The sequence below is a fragment of the Nelumbo nucifera genome, chromosome 4 (genome assembly GCF_055504915.1).
Source record: "Nelumbo nucifera cultivar China Antique chromosome 4, China Antique-T2T, whole genome shotgun sequence".
Classification (NCBI taxonomy): Eukaryota; Viridiplantae; Streptophyta; class Magnoliopsida; order Proteales; family Nelumbonaceae; genus Nelumbo; species Nelumbo nucifera.
In genome coordinates, this window is record NC_142652.1 from 9,298,314 (window position 1) to 9,319,539 (window position 21,226).

Genomic DNA, 21,226 nt, shown 5'->3' on the forward strand with positions numbered 1-21,226 from the left:
GGAAATGCTGATTTGAAAGGGAAAACAAAAGTTTTTTTTTTTTCTTCTTCTTTATTTTCTGACGGACCGCCTAGAATATTCTTCACTTGTAATTTAATTTACACTGCAAAATCCAGACCAGAGTTTCTTATCTGTTAGTACTTAATGAATCATGAGTTAGTTAATGGTGAATCAATTCATAGTTCATACTTCATAGGAAGGTCTAGAGAATTTGGCAACCATGAACCAGACCACCCATCTGATCAGTGATCCTCACTGCACTGGTCATATGTACTGTCCTGTTGTTCGTCTCAGCGGTTCATTCTGGTGGTCACGGCGTGCGGAAAATATTTATTTCCCACCAGCAACTTGACAAAGAGTTATTAATTGGTGTCAAAATTGGCACACAAACGGTGAGGTGGCAAATGTGGACATATCTGGGATCGCCAGCTAAGCTCTCCCAGGAAATCCCCCCCACCAGTTGGAAGAATATAAAACCAAATTAAACCTATCCTCGTTCAGTATAGTCCACAGATTGAAAATCAAAACTTAACTGCAACTAATGAAAACAGAGTTTTGATTTGGTATGATCAAAGAGAGAAAAAGAAAAACTGGTCTAATCTGGAAGTTTGATGAATCATTCTTTAATTATACTAGTCGATCAGAAAATGAATAAAATTGAAGGAAATATGAGGAAACAAGTAAAACCCATTCATTCTAGATTCTCTTTATTGTTTCAAAACAAGGGGAAATCTTCAAAACTTTATTGGACCCATAACATCAACTTTGGTTGTGATGCACCTGTTGAGTTTTAAATTAATGGAGGAAGTTCCTGGGTTCATGGGACCATTTATTCCTTGCAGTGGCCACAGTTGATAATGTTAAAAAATATTTTTAGTAGGCTGAGACTCTCGAAATGGACTGATATTAGATGTCTTTAGCATCCAATTCGTTGAATATCAATGTCATCACCAAGTCATTATTGTCATCCAAGAATATACATACACTTGGCCTGAATTCTTTAGAAACTAACAAAACTTGAATCCTTTCAACATATTCCTGATTGTTTTTTTTTTGACATTTTCCTCTTTATTTATTTCATTTATTTAAAGCTAATTCATATATCATACTTAACTATTAATATTTTCACAGTAATATAGAATGGGCATTAATATTAATAATTGGACACCAAAACAAATTAAATATAATCCCACCCAAGAAACTAGAAAGACAGATACACCCATGCATGGGGAAAAAAACCTGAAATTTTCATATAAATATACCCACTTTTGAAAGATAAGCAAGTTTTACATCAGGAGACTAATCACTGAACAAATATCTATCAGAAAAAAAAAAACGCTACTGAAAAAATAATTAAGGTGTCTTTCTGTTCCTGGGCGTTTAGATATTCTAATAGCAGTCAAGGACGACGCTGTATTTTGCCAGGGGGAGCTTGAATTGTCAACAATGTCCAAAGTAAAACTTCCATTTTTTTTTTATTTTTTTTTATCCTAGAAAGGGCCCAACAAGCCAGAGCTTTAGATGGCCTCCTGACAAAAAAGTTGTTCCATATGTGATTGTCAATAACCTTCTTTTACAGCCAAAGGGAAAACAAGAAAATTTTTTCCCAACAATAATTGCTATGTCTATTTCTTCCTATTTGTAATTTGAAATTTCCAAGGAAATTTGTATCAAACCACAGGAGCAAATGATCCATGAATAGGATGACCATTGCTTATCTGGCCAATACTCAGAATGGTGGTTATATAACAAGTGGCATTTTGTCACTTCTGCCTACTTTAGAGTTCACCCCAGTATAGCTTCAAGGATTTTTCAGCACAACCAGGGATATGAAGAATCCTACACATTAAGCTTACTTCTGGAGTTCATCACTATCAAAGGAAAGTCGTTGAGAGTCCAGACCATCTCACCTTGATCTGAAGCAGTCCAACTGCATCAACAATGACAACCGAAGCTGAACTATCAGAATCTAGCTCTGCAATGGTAAGCAATATCACTTGTTTACTTCTTTATTATATGACTCCCTTTTGATCTTCGTGTTGTTTAATCACATACTGTCTGTATTGCTTCAGAAGAATTATTCTTGGTTTAGAACTAAAGCCGTATATAGTTGAAGATCTTACCCAATCTTAATGTTAAAGTTAGTTTCTGAAATACAAGAATCAACATATCCTAGTTATATTGTTGAGAGATAACTTGCAATTTTTGTCATACAGAGCTTTAAATCTCTATAAATATGAAGATCGGGCTCCTGTCTTAATCTGGTTCTGAATTCCCAGAGCTCCACTGGCTTGTCGTGCTTTCATTTATACAACCATAAAAAGTTTGTTTTCCTTGGTCTTTCTATTTCTCCACTTCAGATTAGAATGGGAACCAACAGGAATAAAAAGAGAGGAAGATCAAGAGAAAAATTATTTAAGAGTTTCTGGTTTCTTTTTGTTTGCATCTTATTACTTTTGAGAAAAGCAAAGCAAATGATATTTAGTTTACATGCCTCTTACTCTGAAAGAGAACTTTTAATTCACTTTGTTTATTTGTTTATTGCTGATACTATATATATTTTTTTATCCTCTAATTTATAAGCATAACTTGTAGTTTATCAGATTACTCTTTCTAAAAGGAAAAGGAAAATGAGGAAAATTGCAGGTGTCTGAACTTCTATGATGTGATCTGGATCTGATTATTTCATGCAAATTTATTAAGAAAAAGAGGGAAATAGCAGGCGTCTCTGTTTATCAGGTGGACATGATACCATTATCATGGTCCACTAAACACCTTATTGTCACGTAGTGCACATGCAAGAATGACCCACCCACCATTTAACTGGTCCCACTTTTGGGATCTCTTAGTCTTAGCCTAGATACAAATCCAACTAAAATTCTGTAAGTGATCTTCTCCTGTAGACTTGTCTTCATGTGTACGTGTAATGGCATTATGGCAATATCTATGATGCCGAAAAGGTATGATACCTGTTGAATGGTTATCTGAAAAAGATTTTCAGCTATCATGCTTTTCAGATATCATAATACGTCTCTTATTTATTTAGGGAAAGATCTTCAGAGTGTCATGCGGCCATTCTCCTTTACTTTTCTTTAGCTCAGTTTGTTTTCGGTGCAAATATGAATCGGATGCAAATTTTGCACTTGGTTCAGATAGATTAGTGATCATTTTCAGACATGGCCTAGAAATTCAGCGCCTGGTCCATCCTGTCCTATATATAATATGCATGGTTTTCAAAACCGAACCGGACCGGACTATCAGACTGGAAAAACCAGGAACCAGTCAAGTGATCGATTTCGTTTTTCACCAAAACCGGATTTTTGTTAAAAAAATGTTGATTTGGTCAATAAATCACAGACCCGAGTGGTTGAACCATTCAACGATTTTGACCACTTTCAATTTTTTTTTTTAATTTTTTTGTCAGAACGGGGCCGATCGTTCGGTTCGAGCAATTGGACCATTCGACCCAAGAACCGAACCCCTAACCGGTTTATTATCCGGGTCAGTTTTAAAAACCTTGATAATATGTTATATAATGTAGAATATAAATTTTATGGATATATTATATCACATATGTTTAATATTTCAAAAATAAATACAATTTTTTTTTTTTATATCAGATACATTAAGATCAATAAAACAGAAAGAGGTACATAGATGAAGAAGGGAGCTAAACTCTCTTAGCTCTCCCAAACTGGATGGGGATTACAACAATGCCCAAAACAACCGGTTTTTTCACACCCCTTGTTTGGCCAAAGTTTCAGCAAAAGAGTTAGCATCTCTTTTCACTCATTGAAAACTTACTTCCGTTCCTTGTAAAAGCTACAAAATTCTTCTTTTCTCATAAATATAGTCCTACCGTCCAATCTCCTCTTCCTGAATCCCTTTCAATTGACAGCTTATTGATATCCAGCCAACATTTCAGCCCTTAACAAGTCACCCACCCCAATTGGAGAGTAGAGAGAAATAACTTTCTCTTCATCATTCCTGAAAACACTGTCAGTTCCTGAGGGACCTGGATTTCCTTCATAAATAAATAAAACTCATAGGTCAGGAAACTGGGCTTGATCTATAACCCTTATAACTGCTGAGCCCAGCCTGACCCGGCCCATGATCACCCCTAGTTCATATTTGCAATCATTTGTTTCTATCAGATGCAAAAGTTGTACTTTTTATCTCATTTGTACTCATTAGCAGTGCAAACTTTTTATTTATCTCATACAAGGTGGAATTATTTTTACTTCCTCTTTTACTCCTCAAAAACAAACTTCTTGTTGCCTTTTTTTTTTCTTTCACATAAAGTTATAAACTGGGGATAACATCATTTACTTCTCATTTTACTCGCAACAGACAAAAACAGTCACCTGATGCGGAAGTAAACCAGAATTTATACTTGGCCCATTTGCACTCCCATGCATTGACACCACTGCAGAAGGAGCCTCTCATAAATGAGCTTTCCGAGGAGTAAAATTGGAAATAAAATGGTGTGATCCCTACTTTTTTTTTATATGAAAAAGAATCGAGGAGATGGAAGCTTTTTTGCTGGGGAGGAATCAAATAGAAAGTAAATTGATGTGATCTCCACTTTATGCGAATCTGAACTAGATAAAAGTTTTCATGCAGTTCAAATTTGCTCTTCGAACAAAAAGAGCCTTTAGCACTTATGTATTGTACGTTGCAGCCTTAGATTTTTATTATAAATAAGTTAATATTCCATTGATGTATATGCTCTAGGGGAACGATAACCTGTTCTCATAATAGGTATGCACGTAGGTGAAACATTTTTTATTCAATGGGTCCCATAAAAAATGCCTCTTACACGCATGACTGGCCTAAATCACATTTCCTTTGTGCATTCGACATTTCTACTCACTTTTCCTACCCACTCTCTACCCACCGTGTATAGGACCATATCAAAGCAAAAAAAAAAAAAAATGTTGAACGGATCATTTGGGCGGCAATAAGTAATATGCTCCTCCGCCTCCAGGGTCAAATACCATCCCTGACATAAAAGACCCTCTGAAATTCTGAATTGCCAACGTATTCAGTTCCCAAGTACATGTTAGCTGTGCTATCTGTAAAACATAGGACCATTTTCCCAAATCCCAATTAAGTGATTCTGATTGTCGAAGTCGATGTTTTCAATCCATTCCATTGTTGAATCTACCGATTGACTTATCAACCAGTCAGATTTGTAGGTTCATTACTTCATTTAGCCCCCAAACCGTTTACCTGCAAAAAAAAAAACATGGGCTTCAACAATGATCATTCAATTGAATTTTTGTGTTTTTAACCATTTTCATCCTCAACAATAACAATTCTCATTTGTCATACTTATTATAATATTAGAGACATGACCAATTTTTATTTTTTTCTTTGTATTTTATTTATTTTTATTATTTGATTTATGACATTATGGACGGACCCATTTGACCGTGATGGGAAAAGTGGTTGTTTTCTTAAAACAGTAATTAGAGTATATATGAACTCTTCTAGTTAAAATGCATGGCATAGGGACTGTTTTGCATGGTGGTGGAGGTGTGGAGCATTGGGCTGCAAATCTCCCAATGAATAGGAAGATTGAATGGTGAACTTGTGGAACCCTTGGAGCTTGCCACCTAAGCTGCTTAACTCAAATTACTTAGTTGTCTAGTTTTCTTTAATAGGTGATTCATCTAGAATCCATTTATAATGTGATGTATCAAATGATTCAAAACTGTTTTTTTTTTTTTGCTATGGAAGATATCAATGTGAGAATTAAAGCTGGGAAATAAATTCACTGACCAGTTATTCTTCCTTACTGGTTGAATATTTCTTTCTAGTCCGAACTTATTCCATGGATCATGAATTTTAACTCATCATACCAAAAAGAACAAAAAAAAAAGAAACTCGCTGATTTCCTGATAAAAAAAAGCAACCACAATTGGAATTTATTGATCATATGAAATTTATAAAAATCTAAAATATGATTTATAGTGGAAAAGGATAAAAATAGTTAAGTCTAACAATAGTAAGGAAATCTAAGGGTCCGTTTGGTTCGTAGTCGGAATCGGAATCAAAACCCTCCGGAATCGGAATCGGAATGGCCCATTCCCATAATCTGTTTGGTTCAGACAGGAATGAGAATGGAAATTAAAATCAGCAGGAATAGGATTTCATTCCCAAGGGAGGGGCAGGGAATGGCCATTCCCTCAAATCCAGCAGGAATGAGAATGGGATTCCGATTCCGCTCAACCAAACAGTTGGAATTGAAATAGCCTATTTTGATTCCGATTCCGAACCCCTATTCCTGCAAACAAAACGAACCCTAAGTATTTCTGGGGCCACCTTTTGGTTCTATGATAAAATCTTGGGCTGATAAACATGGGAAAGCAGGGTTGAGTCTAACATAAAAGCCAATTCATGCTAAAATGCGGGAGGTTAGGTCTATATCCAGTCCACCTCCTAAGACCCCCGTTAACAGAGAGTCCTTTTTTCCCCCAAGGTACCCATTTCTTCAGATTGTAAATTGTTGTCCTCTAGCAAGACAGACCACAAGACGGATGAAAAAAAAATGTTTTAGCATGATTATTAGGCCAAGTTTGGGAGTTCTTATTTGAAAACAAGTCCTTACTGAACAAGTGTTTTGTCTAATAAGTGCTTAGGAGTGTTTGGTGAAAAAACACTTATTTTAAACTGTGGCAGTATAGGCATTTTCAAAATGATGTGGCAGGCCAAGATAGGTCAGAAAGGAAATAAGTACTTGTTGAATAAGCACTTAAAAAAGCCCAAAATTTGAGCTTCTCAAATAAGTGCTTATTCTGAGAACAAACACTAATTTCCCAAACGCAAATTAGTGGTTATTGGTGTAGTCCCAGCCCAGAAATAAGTTCTTATTCGAATAAGCACTCCCAAACTTAGTCTTAGAAACATCATTAAAAAAATAAACCAGAAAAAGAACATGTTCACTTGACATTATCTTGAAATCTTTTACTAGAATTGCATCAAATATATTCTCTTGTAAGCATCATTATCTTGAAATCTTTTGATGGAAAGCATATATTCATATCCCTAGCATTTCAATGTGCCCTCCACAATAATCTTGTTAATAACATATTAACATATACCAGTAAGAAGACCTTCAGTAGGTTTTATAGGCATAAAACCGGTAAGATTTTTAAATACTCTAATTCATGTCTTACCTTGGCACCCTCCCTTGAAAGTTTCTTCTGGTTCTCAAACTTGATCCCATGATAATCGGTGCTACTTTTATTCTTGTACATTGGCTTCATGCCTTCATGGTGTTTTTCCGACATCCATATGGACTTCTTTTATAATTACAAGAACCTCTCCCATACAATAGCTCAGTTCTAAAGCATTATCTCTCATCCTTCTCAATCTTCTTTAACTTTGAACACCCTAATCTGAAGCAAATATATATGACATTTAACCATGACAAAGGTCCTGTGTACAATGAGAAGCTGTACAAAATGAAGGACCTCAAAAGAAGGCCATCCTCAAAAAAGTATAATCAGAAGTACTATCTCTAAAAACAGTATGTATAGACATCTAACTTCTCAAAACCAACTTCAGTAGCAGATTTTTTCTCAAAAATCCTATTGTTCCTTTCTGACCATACAGCCCACAGAACTGCCGGAGGAATGGAATTCCAGCATAACTTTCCTTTCTTAGACAGCCCCTGGATATGCCACTCCTCTAACAGAGCTCTAACTGAGGCTGGCATGCACCGGCTTAGATTCAGGGATTTGAAGAAGTGTGACCAAACTACAGAACTAAACTTGCAATGAAGGAAGAGATGCCCAAAGAATTCTATTTGCGTATTGCAAAAACAACACCAATCTGAAAAATTAGGACAAAAGTAAATCTGACTTCTAAATCTGATAAGAAACTTGATTAAAGAAGTAAAAAGTGAGAAAGGAAGAAGAAAACAACAGAATAGAAGAAGGGGATGGAGAAGAAGAGGAAGAAGAAGAGGGTTCGATAATCACCTCTCTCCCCTCACTAATCCTTTTATTAATCTTCACTAATGTGGTTAATTACAAATCAGCCCTTAAGTGGGGCATCCAGCTAAGCATAAACTTAAAATAACTTAAAAGAAGTTAACAGGCCCATTAGCATACAAAATAAATAACCTACTACTGAAACATAAAATAGACACTAGGGCCCATTCGGCCTAGTCTCTCTACACTCCCCCTCAAGCTGAGCATAGATATCAATCATTCCCAGCTTGCTTATATAGTGTGTCAGCTTCCCTTTTGGAACACCTTTGGTCAAGACATCAACCAACTACTCTTTTGAAGAAATAAATGGCAAGTAAACCTCTCCTGAAGCAACTCTTTCCCGTATAAAATGTCTATCAACCTCTATGTGCTTAGTTTTGTCATGTTGAACAGGATTATGTGCAATGTTGATAGTAGTTTGGTTGTCACAGTAGAGCATCATTATCTTTTCATAGTCAACACCCAATTCTTCCAGAAGTGATCTTAGCCACAATAATTCTGATACTCCATGTACCATTGCCATGTATTCTGCTTCAGCCGAGGATTTGGCTACTACAGACTGTTTCTTACTCCTCCATGAGACAATGTTCCTCGCCACTAAAGCACAATATCCTGAGGTGGATCTCCTATCATCAATACATCCAACCCAATCAGCATCAGTGTATGCTTCCAACTTTGTGTGTCCATGTTTGGCAAAAGGAATACCTTTCCCTGGAGTGCCTTTCAAATAACACAACTTTTTCTGCAACAACTAAATGTGTCTTTGGGAGAATGCATAAACTGACTAATAATACTCATTACATAGGAAATATCTGGCCGAGTCATGCAGAGATATAACAATTTCCCAAGCAGTCTCTGAAACACTCCCCTATTAGGCAACAATTCACCATCAGTGGCGGAGAGCTTATGATTGGGATCTATAGGGGTGGAAGCTGGTTTAGCATCAAGTTTACCAGTCTCTACAAGGAGGTAAAGAACATACTTGCATTGAGAAATGAAGATACCATTCTTGGATCTAGAAACTTCAATTCCCAAGAAATATCTGAGATCCCCTAAATCCTTGATTCAAATTCAGAGTTAAGAAATCTTTTGAGCTTAATCACTTCTTCGGTGTCATTACCCGTGACCATAATGTCATCAACATAAACAATTAGAAAAGTCACCAAAGAGTTACTTCTTTTTAGAAACAAAGTATGGTTAGATTGGGTTTGTGTGTAACCAAAGGATACAAGAACAGCTCAGAATATCTCAAACCAAGCTCGAGGAGACTGTTTGAGACCATAAATAGATTTCTGCAGCTTACACACCTCCCTTGCATTTCCTTTCCATACACCTCTGGAGGTAAAGACATAGAGACCTCTTCATGGAGGTCTCCATTCAAAAAGGCATTTTTAACATCAAACTGGTGAAGGGACCAATCAAAAGTAGCAACTAGAGACAACAAAACTCGAACTGAAGTCATCTTGGCCATAGGAGCACAAGTCTCAAGGTAGTCAATATCATACATCTGAGTGTAGCCTTTAGCAACCAATCGAGCCTTAAACCTCTCAATAGTGCCATCACAATGGTACTTAATGGTGAACACCCATTTACAACCCACTAATTCCTTCCCTTTGGGCAAATCCACAATATCCCAGGTATGGTTCTTATGCAAAGCATCAAGTTCAGCCATCATAGCATCCCTCCATTCAAGTTTGGACAAAACTTTTGGTACAGACTTGAGAATCACATGGGTAGAAACAGAGGCAAGAAAAGAGTAATAGGTAGGGGATAGAAGTCTATGGGACATGTGTTTGGAGATACAATGTGATGTGCACTTCCGCTTTTCTTTTCGAAGGATAATAGAAAGGCCAAGGTCTGGAAAGGTAGGTGGGTCAGAGGAGGGCTGACCTATTACCTTAGTAGTGCTGGGAGGTGCAAGAGGCTTTGCGGAAGAAGTGGAAACAACTTGCCCATGCTTGAGTCTTTGCCGTTGGTACGACCTTTGGAGCACATGATGTGAAGGAAATGTAGGAGGATGAGCTGGAGGAGGAGGGCGAGCAGGAACATGTGGCGGAGACATAGTGGAAGGGGAGGCATCAGAAGAAGATGACTCAAAAGGAACTGGAAGAGGAACAGTTGGAGACATAGCAAATGGCTCCACAGGATGCTCCCCCTCAAGAGAAATACCAAAGAAAGGAATGGACTCTGTAAATGTGGCATCCCTAGAGACAAAGCGGGTGCCATGAACCGGATTAAAACAACAATGTCCCTTTTGTGTGGAGGCATATCCTAGAACGAGACACTTATGTGCCTTAGGCTCAAATTTGTGTCTCTGATGATTATGAACACTTAGTATGCCTTGGTTTCTTGCAGTATTCACATATCACTTCTTCCCGGTTGGACCTTTCAGCTTTATTCCAGCATGTGCAAAATGTTCTGTAGGTGGACTATGTAACTGCACCTGTCGCCTACTCTCTTCACTACTTACCATAGCATATGCCTAAGCAAGAGTGACCTCATCCTTCGCCAGAATATTCTGTCTAGTAATGTTAAACTTAGGGTTGAGTCCTGTAAGAAACTTAAACACCCTGTTTCGTTCCACCAGTTTCCTAAGAGTCTCTACATCATTAGTACTCTCCCAAACAACTGTCTCCATAACATCAATTTCCTGCCATAGTGATTTCAGCATGGAATAGTAGATCGCTACACTCTTCTCCCCTTGTCTCAGATTTTTCACATCACTTTTTAGCTTATAGACTCTTGCCACATTCCACTTTTGTGAATATGTTTCTGTAACACTGTCCAAAATTTCCTTAAGTGGGGTGTCCAGCTAAGCATAAACTTAAAATAACTTAAAAGAAGTTAACATGCCCATTAGCATACAAAATAAATAACCTACTACTAAAACATAAAATAGACACTAGGGCCCATTCGGCCCAATCTCTCTACAAAGACCTTTTTTCAGCAGCATTTCTTTGGGCAAACACCTCTCCAGAGCTGCCACCCATAAAAAAAGACTTTTGGAGAAGCCAAATTCCCCCAAATGGCTTGACTGGGAAAAGGGACTTCAGACCTTCCCACAAGAAAACTGTAGAAGGATTTGACTGTGAAATCTCTAGATTTTGACCACTCCAATAGGTGTTGCCACTATTTCATTAAACATCAAAAAGGCTCTCTGATCCTTTCACTTGATGCACATTACATAAGGTCAACATTTTTTCTCTTTTCTTTATTTCATCCTTTTAAGTTCATTTGCATTTATATCTTGAGTCCAATTTAAGTTGAAGCATGTCATAACCTTAGTCTTGCTTGTTTTCTATTGGGTTTTCCCTCTTCATGAGGATGAGTTGGTTATTCTTAGCCTCATAGCCTCATGGAATGGCAGCCTTGTGACCTCACAGGATTGTGACCTCCATCCCTGCAAATCCGCAGCCTCACTAAGCTCCCATGGCTAGGTGACCCTCTGTGGCTCCTCAGATGACAGTCTTTCCAACTCCACCTTGTCACCCCTTGGACCTTGGCCTCATGCAGCATCCGGTCTTACGATTTTCCCCTTTGTCTTCGCAAGCCGGCCTCACCCTCTTGACATTGTTTTCTTCATTGGGCCTCATGGATGGTGGCTCCTCGACCTCGTGCCTCTTGGTATTCTGCAAGCCCATGATCCTTGGTATTTCAAGGACCCTGTGACTCTGTGACCAGATGATTAATTATTCTGAGCATCTTCAATGATTGAAGCATTGGAAGATCGACCATACTCTCATCTATTTATTTGTGTTGCTTCATTCATTTAGAGTAGTAAGCAAGTTTGTATCAGCCACTTGTAAGCGGTGTGATGAGTGAACACCAAGGCCATCCTCTGCAAAAGAGGAGAAGAGTTCATCCTCTTGATATGTTATTCTCTAATAGAGACCAAAGAGGTTGTAATCCCACTATTGTAAGAGATAGTGGAAGTTTCCTAGACTAGTGTCCTTTGGTTTTTCCCTTCAAGTTTTTTAGAAGGGCTTTCAACATTAAAGTGTGTTTGTTTCCTGTTCTTATTATTTTTATTTGTCATTTCCATCTCATCTATTCATTGTTTGCTTTCGAAATCACTCACCTCCTTCACAACATTTTCTTAGCTTCCTTTTTAACATTTCTTATTATCTTTCTAAGCTTGTTGTTTATCATCCTTGGGAAGCCTTGTACTAAACCTGTTATTTCTAGGATTTTGAACTTTGTCACTCCATTACCAAGCACATTTAAATGATTGCCTTCTATAGTTTCTTTAATGACCTCTTTCTCTTATCTTGCATATATACCTATCATCTCATGTTATATAGAATTGATTTATTCCTCCCAAGTATATTCCTTTACTTATCAATTTGTCTTATAGCATTGAAGTTTTCTCCTTTCAGATTGTACCATCCAATTTTTGCACTTATCTCTTTCCCCTCTTAATGCAAGCACCAAAACCACTAAAAGTCCTTGTGACATGTACCTCACCATTACTATGTAGGGATGTGTCTGTTCAGAGAAGGCCAACCAACCTAGTAATCCTCAATGTGGCAACATGGCTGGGGGGTCCAAAAGTACCCAGCATGTTATAATATCTGGTTTAAATTCATGGGAACATGTTTCATCCCAAAAGCCCTTTTTTCTGTGCTCAAAATTAACCTTCCTTTATGGGCACTGATTAAATTCAAACAAAAAAATGAAAAATTGGATAGCTAACACACTAGAGACACTCAAATACAAGGTGAGTAAGGGATCATAGCTGATAGAAAGTCTGGATTGACCATGCTATTCTACTCCTATTATTTATTTATTTATTTATTTATTTATGTGTGTAGGTGTGTGCATGCATTTATGGATGTACAGTTAGCTTTTGTCAGGATGAGAAATTTTAAGTCAAAATAATTGATTAAATATTTATCACTAAAATTTGAGTATGTGAGAGTCCAAGAAATCAGGAGTAGCTGTAACCTTTACAATTTATATGCTACAAACCAGAAATTATGGAAGTTGTGGTTTGTCCAGAACATAGTAAAAAGTTACTTGATACTTCAGTCTTTTGTTTATAACTTGTGCAATATTAAATGGTGTTTATCCAAAGGTCAGGTTTCTAATTTCCTTAATCTTGTATCTGTACTTAAATCTTCTTTGTTGCAGAAAATAGAAGGGGAAACCAAAGAGCTGAAAAGTGGCCATCTTGAAACAACTGTACATGAATCTTCCTTAGGAAAACTGCAGAAAGTTGAAGGTGGTCTTGTCACACTATCTGAGATTGTTGGAAACTCCACAACCATGGAAGACTCGGAAGCAGCTCCGAATGATAAGAATGAACTTATGAGTCCCAGTATTGAAGGCAATTTTGGTCTTCCTGAGGGTGAAAGTTTTTTGGTATCACCCTCACTTCCCAAGGTTGCTTCAAAAGAAACCTGCAGAGCATCTGACATTGGTGAGACTGATGAAGAACTGATAGGAAAGGAAGGGTTGGAGAATGGAATACAACTGCAGAAAGATCAAAGTGTTGCTGAGGAAGATAAGCATGACATTCCAGAATTAGAAAAGGTTGATCTTGTCTCAGTAGAATTAAATAAGAACTTAATTTTTTTTTTTACATATTTCTTACTTTCCTTTGTCCTTTCCATCACTGAATATGATAGTTATTGTCTTTTGTTCTCTCTCTCTCTCTCTCTCTCTCTCTCTCTCTCCTTTGGTGTGCTTTAGCTTCTACTGATATAGAACCAATGATGCAGAATCTGGAGTCAGTTGATCCAACTGGGAAGACTGGATGCCCAGAAATAGAGAGAAGAAGAGAGAATGTGGATAATTCATCTATTACACATCTATTGATTAAAGAAAACGCAGAATCAAGTCATGAAGTCCCCAATCTTGATTCAGGGAAACAAGTTTGTCAAGAAAATGTAGCTCCTCAAGAAAAGCACATTGAAGCACAGAGGAAAAGCATGAAGGAAACAATTTCAGAACAGGAGGAAATTGCAGACAGGATGCTGGCAGTGGGTTTGAACTTACAAACAAGTGGATTGGAAGTTCAAGAACCTGAAAAATCTGGTGCATTGCACATTGAGGAGAAACTGGAGGTCAAGGATACCAGTGATAACATGGAAGTAGAGATGGCAAAGCAAGGAACTTCTGGGATAGGCTTGCATAAAATTGAAACAGAATGTGAGTGGCTTGAAAATTTTTCCAATGCTCTTTATTATAAATCTCACTTTAGTAGTAACAAAAACAAAATTATTCAAGTGAACTGCATTCAAAGGTGGCATCTAGTATTAATATGATAATGCCATATGAAAACTAACACATAACGGTATGCTGCATGGAAAGGATACTGATTAAGCACTATATTTGTGAAAGAGTGTAAGAATTCTACATGAAAATTATCCTCACAAGTGGGGATTTCTGGAATATGGTGCATTGGCCAGGTGGATCAGGACCATAATACATCGGGTCCCTAATTGAAAGTTTCCTCTTCAATGGTCAAATTGATCTGATGTTCAAAACTATGAAATCTAGCCCACAATCAATTAGATTATTTAAGGAAGAAATCTGTAGATTAGATAATCATGATCATCTCACCCTATTTGACCTGCTCAATTATGATTTAGATGTTGGTTCTTGATCACCACTAACATATATATCATGCCCTAACATTCCATAAAATGTATTACTTATGATACTTGGATAATAGAAACTAAATTGATAATACACATAAAAAGGAATTTTATCAATGTGGAAAGAAGGAAATAGAAAAAAAAAAAAAGAGATAAGAAACCCTCCATCCAGGTTTATGACTGTCTTGAAACATTTGGTTCAGGCAAGATAATTGAGAAGAGAATTGAGGTGGATGGTTCCACTACAAAGCAAAGTACTATATTTGTTAGAAACGAAACAGTTGACTATTATGGCCAAGAATACGAAGACAACAGTCTGGCGAAATCACACCGTGATATGAATGGTGCAGATCAGAATTACAAAACAGATGATGCTGAGACTATTGAGCATGCAGTCATAAATGGAGAGGTCCGATCAGAACTGAGTAATTTTATTTTTTATTCCTTTTTTTTTTTCTTCTGGACTTGTACATAATCTTGAACTATTTCTTCAAATTTCATACAGGTGCCTGAGCAACCTAAGAAAGTTGGTCCAGATGGCACCGAGCAACAGGTCATAAATGAAGAAGGCACTTTTAAGGACCTCTTGATGGAATTTACCAGGGAAGAAACAGTTACAGAGAGCTCTACAGAAGACAAAAAGGAGCCCAGTGAAGAGGTCACTTGAGTATAAAATTTAAAATTTAATATGACCTTTTCTTTCTTACTTAATCTCTCTAAGTTGTAAACTGAAAGTCTATTTTCTACTTCTTTGAGTTTATTTTCTTCTACTGTTTTTTGTTAGGTTGAAGTTGCATTTGTTAAGCAGGTAAATGAGGGACCTGGAACAACTAGTGGTGGTAAGAACACAAAGGAAGCGATAATGGAGGAGAATAACACTGTTAAGGACCATTCTGCTGCTCTTGTAAAGGGGGGCAAGGTAAGCTTGAATATGATATTTGAAGTTAATTGCTAACTTTTCTCTAAATTATGTTCTTCATTAAAGTAGAAATCACTGTGTGTAAATCAGGACGAATTCCTTGTGAAGAGAAAGAAGAAGAAGATGAAGAGTTTCAGCAGTAGAGAAGAAAAGAGAGGAAAGAAAGAGTGGGATGATAACCAGAATTGAATTAGTTCTGGCCGCCAACCCCTCATTATATTTTATACTTAAAAGAATGAAAGATTACAAGAAAACCCTTAGTAGGGCAGCTACTAAAGTAGCTGAACAGTCACAACTTAAAACACATAAGCTAATGGGCCTAAAGCCCAACAACTTCCTAACTTAACAACTTAAAATAAGAACAAAACAACTGGGCCCAATAACTAGAAATTGGCCCAACTCAACAATTAACATTAATCATAACATTCAATTTGCATCTCTCTTTTGCTCTTATTCATCTTTACTTATTCAAGCTTCATCTATTATGCAGATGTCTGGGGAACTTGGCATGGATAGTTTGGGAAAGCACTATGAGGAGCAGATTGCAGAGGAAGATAGCACTGTTGAGGACACTTCCAAGGTATCTACTGAAGAAGCAGTTAGAGAAAGTTCTTGGGAAGATGAAATGGAGGTAAGCAAACTAAATGCAGAGGTCAGATTGAAAATAAAATTGAAGCTTAATCTATGACTTCATTCTTCCATAGTTCCATTTAGTTTCTGTTTTAACTTCCACTTGACATTATCTGGTTAATAGGTTAAAGACTATGGCTTAGAACCCACAGAACAGAACTTTGAAGCAACAGGTTGCATAAAGGAGACAGAAATGATGACTTCAAAAAATGAAGGGAACCCAAATAATAAGCCTAATACTTCTTGTGTTACAGAAATGGAAACACTAAAGAAAGAAAAAAATAGCAATCATGTGGGGTCTGAAGAGCCACTTAAGGAGGAATTACAGAATGCAGAAAACCCTGAAGAAAAGTTGGAAGGTGCTTGCAATCTTGCTCCAAGTGAGAAGATTCTAGTTACAGATGAGATGAATTCAACTAGCTCAGAAAGTCCACGAGTCAATTATGTGAAAATTAAGGAAACCTCCAACATAGGTGAAAATGTGTGTGAGGAGATTTGTGGAGCAGAACTAAATAAAGGTGAAGGTGAACAGAATAGAATTAAGTGTGAAATACCAGTGGGAGCAACTGATACAGTTTCAGGACTTGAAGACCTGGGTACCAAAACAACTAGTGAAGAAGAAATTACTTATGGTAAAGCTCCCATAGATGACAAAGTAGAAGAAAATGATCATGGACCTTCAACACTGGCATCACAAGAACAGGAACTGAAATCAATTAAAAGCAAGGATACAGAAGATGAGATTTCAACAATAATTGAAGCTCAAGGTGAGAACCTGGAAACCCCTTTAAATGCAAGCATGGAAGAAGCCAAGATGTCAGAGGACATTCGTGAAATGCAATCTGAAAATGTTGGGAAGGAGAGTCCAAAGGAAGAGCTCCAAGAAGATGATGAAAATTATATCATTGAATTGAAAGATGAAACAACCATAGAGAGGGAAAGAACTACTGAATGTACAAAGACAACTGAGAATATCAAACCAGAAATTTTGAAAAATGAGGAAATTTTGGAGGCAAACTCGCAGGACAAATTAGATGATGAGGAGCCATTTGTTGAATTGTCCACAGATCATCAAAAACCTGGTGTATGTGCAAACATTGGAAAGGATGTATTAAACATGGAACAAGAGAAGGCAACTATTAAAGAACTTGATGAAAGCATCCATGAAGAAGGAAAAGAAGGTGATGAGGTTGACAATGTCTCAGCTACATTGGAGCAGAATCCTGGAAATATTGATCCGATAGAGAAGCTTGAAGGAGCCTCCAAATCAGTGACCAAAGATCAAAGACATGTCACAGTCCTAGAAACCAAAGAGACCAAAATTCAGGAAGATAATATGACTGACAAGGACCTTAATACTACTGCACCTATTGAAGATCAAGCATTTACTCAAAGCTTTCAAGAAGATGAAAAAGAAAGCATGAATCTTGAGGACAAAAGGCCCAAATTAGAGACAGAAGATCACAATGAGAAAACAAAGAATGCAAAGGAGACCATCAAGAACATTCTTTCAAATAAAGATGAAGAGGTCAGAAGGACAAACTTCTAAGGTTTTAATTTTTACCTTTTTCAATACTTTGTTTGTTATATTGAAAATTGTCTGTTATACAGGTTAGTCAAGGAGAACACAGAACTGATGCATGTGAAAGTATTGAAAAACATATTAAAGAGGAAGAAGATGCTACCAAGGAAATCAACTCAAGATCACATGGAAATGAAATAGTTGAAGCCAGCTCAAATGTAAATACTGCAGCACAAGCTCTCATGTTTCCCCTCCTTTCCTATTCCTTTTTTTGATCACTGATCTCTAACATGTTAAATAGGTGATGGACTTTGATCTTGCATTGACTAAGCTCATAATCAAAGAATCCGATGCAGTTACTGATGACAGCATAGATGCAATGACCTTAAATGGCAAAGTACTGAACAAGAACCTTGAATCTTCACCTCTAATAGAACCATCAAAAGAAGAAACAGGAGAAACAGAAAGTAGTGAGAAGCAAATGAACATCCCTTTTTTGGTGTCTGAGGTGTCTGAAGACATAATTAGAGAGGTTTCATGAGAATAAGAATTCAATAATTCCCACTTAATTCTTTCTTTTCCCATTTTCCTTTCCTTTTTTGGCTTTGAGCTTAAGCTTCAAATTCTAACATTCATACAGGGGTTTGAACAACCTAAGATAGTTGATGCAAGTGAGGAATCAAAAAAACAGGTCATAGATGAAGAAGGCATTGCTATCACCCTCTCCATGGAATCAACTAAAGAAGAAGCAGTTGAAGAAATCTCTCAGGAAGCCAAAGAGACCATAGGAGAGGTTAGCTTGATACTTAATCTGACATTAAATTTTTTTTTTTATTTCAACTTCATTTAAGTTGTAATTTATGCCTTTTCCCTTTCTTTTGACATCTTTTGTTGAGTTGAAACTTCATTTGTTAAATAGGCACATGAGGAACTTGCAACCAGTGAAGGTGAGACCACCAAGAAAATGATTGTTGAGTTAAGTAGTGCGGTTGAGGACCACTCCATAGTAACTTCTAAAGAAAGCTCTCAGGAAGATGAGGTTAGCTTGAATAAGAGATTGGAAGTTTCATAATTTGACCTTTTCACTCAACTATGTTTTATTTTATATAATAATTTGACCGTTATCTCGTTCAAATATCATATCCATGTTGTTTGTGTGTGTGTTTTAATGTTCATGTTTGTGAATTTGTACCTTTTGGTTTTTTGTCAATTTGAAATTTCATTTATTATACAGAAACATGGGATACTATGGACAGACAGTGAGGGTGAGGTCAAAGAAAAACAGATCACAGAGAACGATAGCATCACTGAAAACAGCTCTGAAGTACCCATAGAAGAAGACACAGCTAAAGAGAGCTTTCAAGAAGAGGAAAAAGAGGCCAAGAAACCTGAAAATGTAAGCTTGAATCCACACATACATATATCAAAGAAGAGGAAGAGAAGATATAAAGTTTGAATTTCAATCTCTTACTACTAATTATTATCTTGAATCTGATTTTTCAACAGGTTCAAGAAATTGAATTAGTTTCCACAGAGCATAACATTGAAATAACAAGTCATACAGAGGAGATAGAGATGATGACAACTTCAATCAATGAGGAAGAAATACTGCAGAAACAAAAGAGAGAGTATTTGGAGAGCAAAGAGAAGCTTGTCTTGTGTGGGGAGAAAATCAAAGTGGATTTAGAGAAAGAAGAGAACACAAGTAAACAACTCAATACAGAAACTATTGCTGCGGTGACAGAAGGGTCAAGATTGCAGGAAGCTGAACAAGGATATATACAAGGTGCTTCTGACTCTGATTCTGAAGATAAAAATAGAATAACAATTGAAACAAAATCAAGTAGCTTGCAGAGCCTACATGTTGAACATGTGAACCTGGAGAAGAAAGCCAATTTAAATGTGAATGCAGGCAAGGAGATTCTAGAAGCATCTGAAAAACTGGAAACAGATGAATGCGAACAGAGAATTAAGTATGAAATGCAGGTGAGAGCTTCTGATACAGTACCAAGTTTTGAAATCCAGGTTATTGAAATAACCATTCAAACAGAAAAGATTGCTGCTAAATTTCCCTTAGATGACAAATGGGAAGAGAGGCTTCATGAATCTTCTACATCATCAACCAAAGGAAAGGAGTTCAAGTCAATTGAAACAAGCAAGGATATAAAAGATGAGGATCCAATAGAAAATGAAACCCAAGATAAAAACCCGGAAAACTCTTTATTTTCCAGCACTATGGAAGAGATGTCCACAAGGAAAGAGGAGTTGAAAATGCTTGAGGAAGTCCATCAAATGCAGTCCGAAGGTATTAAAACAACTAGTGAAAAAGAGATTAATTATGGTAAAGCTCCCTTAGATGAAAAAATAGAAGAGAATGTTCAAGAATCTTCTGCACTGGCATCACAAGAATGGGAGTTCAAATCAATTGAAAGAAGTGGGGATACAAAGGATGAGAATCCAACAATAAATGAAGCCCAGAGCAAGAATGTGGAAACTCCTTTCAATGAAAGCACAATAGAGACCAAAGTTTCTGAGGTCATTCTGGAAATACATTCTGAAGATATTGGGAAGGAGAGTTCAAATGAAGAGCTCCAGGAAGACACAGGTGAAAAGGATGTCCAGGTGAAAAAGATGAGTCCAAATGAAGAGTTCAAAAAAACTAAATGTACAGAACCCACTAAAAATATCAAACCAGAAGCAATGAAACATGAGGAAATTTTGGAGGCAATCTCAGAGGACAAATTATATGGTCAGAATCCATTTGTCAAATTGCCAGAAGATCTTGAAAAACCTGGTGTATGTTCAAACACTGAAAAGGATGTCCAGGACTTGGAGCAAGAGAAGGAAACTATTAAAAAGCTTGATGAAATAATCGAGGAAGATGGAAAAGAAGGTGATCAAGTTGAGAACTTTATGGCTATATTGGAGCAGAATCCTGGAGATGTTGATTCAGGTGAGATGCTTAAAGGGGCCTCTAATCCAGTGACTAAAGATCAAAGTTACATCATGATCCCTGACACTAAAGACACCAATACTCAAGAAAATCATATGGCAGCAAAGGACCATAATACTGCATCTGTCGAAGAGCAAATGGTTACTCAAAGCTTTCAAGAAGATGAAAAAAGAAGCAGGAATTCTGAGGACAAAGGTGCCAAAATGGACATAGAAGATCACACTGAGAAAACAGAGAATACAAATGAGGCCATCAGGAACATTCCTTCAAATGAAGATGAAGAGGTCAGTTTTTTTTTTCCTGAACTGGTAAGGTATCATTTATTACAAAATGAAGAAAACTTATCTGTTATACAGGTTTTATTTCCCCCTTTTGAATTCTTTGTTGTGTTGAAAATTTATCTGTTATACAGGTGACTCAAGAAGAAGACAGAGCAGATGCAAGTAAGAACACTGAAAAACCCATTATAGATGAAGAGAACACTGCTATGGAACTAAATACAATATCACTTGGAGATCAAACAGTTGAGGTCAGCTCAAATGTAAATATTGCAGCACAAGCTTTCATGTTTCCTTTCTTTTTTTTACTATTCCTTTATGATGA

General features: G+C 36.9%; 1 protein-coding gene and 1 long non-coding RNA gene across 21 annotated transcripts in view; one reads left to right on the forward strand and one right to left on the reverse strand.

The window, feature by feature from the left end:
• Nucleotides 1–1,399: 1,399 nt before the first annotated feature.
• LOC104591472 (uncharacterized) overlaps nt 1,400–21,226 on the forward strand; it is a 47,929-nt gene continuing 28,102 nt past the window's right edge. For 8 of the 19 annotated variants that reach the window (XM_088904078.1, XM_088904079.1, XM_088904090.1 and 5 more), the window contains exons 1-15: nt 1,415–1,983; nt 13,131–13,532; nt 13,721–14,150; nt 14,803–15,008; nt 15,105–15,257; nt 15,384–15,518; nt 16,009–16,149; nt 16,273–17,676; nt 17,760–17,888; nt 17,972–18,202; nt 18,311–18,463; nt 18,590–18,709; nt 18,905–19,066; nt 19,177–20,907; nt 21,036–21,164. In XM_088904078.1, the coding sequence (XP_088760204.1) occupies nt 1,942–1,983; nt 13,131–13,532; nt 13,721–14,150; nt 14,803–15,008; nt 15,105–15,257; nt 15,384–15,518; nt 16,009–16,149; nt 16,273–17,676; nt 17,760–17,888; nt 17,972–18,202; nt 18,311–18,463; nt 18,590–18,709; nt 18,905–19,066; nt 19,177–20,907; nt 21,036–21,164 (5,568 nt within the window). In that variant the 5' untranslated portion in view covers nt 1,415–1,941. Of the gene's footprint in view, nt 1,984–13,130; nt 13,533–13,720; nt 14,151–14,802; nt 15,009–15,104; nt 15,258–15,383; nt 15,519–16,008; nt 16,150–16,272; nt 17,677–17,759; nt 17,889–17,971; nt 18,203–18,310; nt 18,464–18,589; nt 18,710–18,904; nt 19,067–19,176; nt 20,908–21,035; nt 21,165–21,226 lie in introns of all 19 variants that reach the window. The other 11 variants (XM_088904092.1, XM_088904086.1, XM_088904088.1 and 8 more) reach the window with 7 other exon arrangements.
• LOC104591474 (uncharacterized) overlaps nt 2,217–21,226 on the reverse strand; it is a 49,282-nt gene continuing 30,272 nt past the window's right edge. For both annotated transcript variants that reach the window (XR_016085793.1, XR_016085792.1), the window contains exon 4: nt 2,217–5,232. This is a non-coding gene — a long non-coding RNA (uncharacterized LOC104591474). The remainder of the gene's footprint in view (nt 5,233–21,226) is intronic.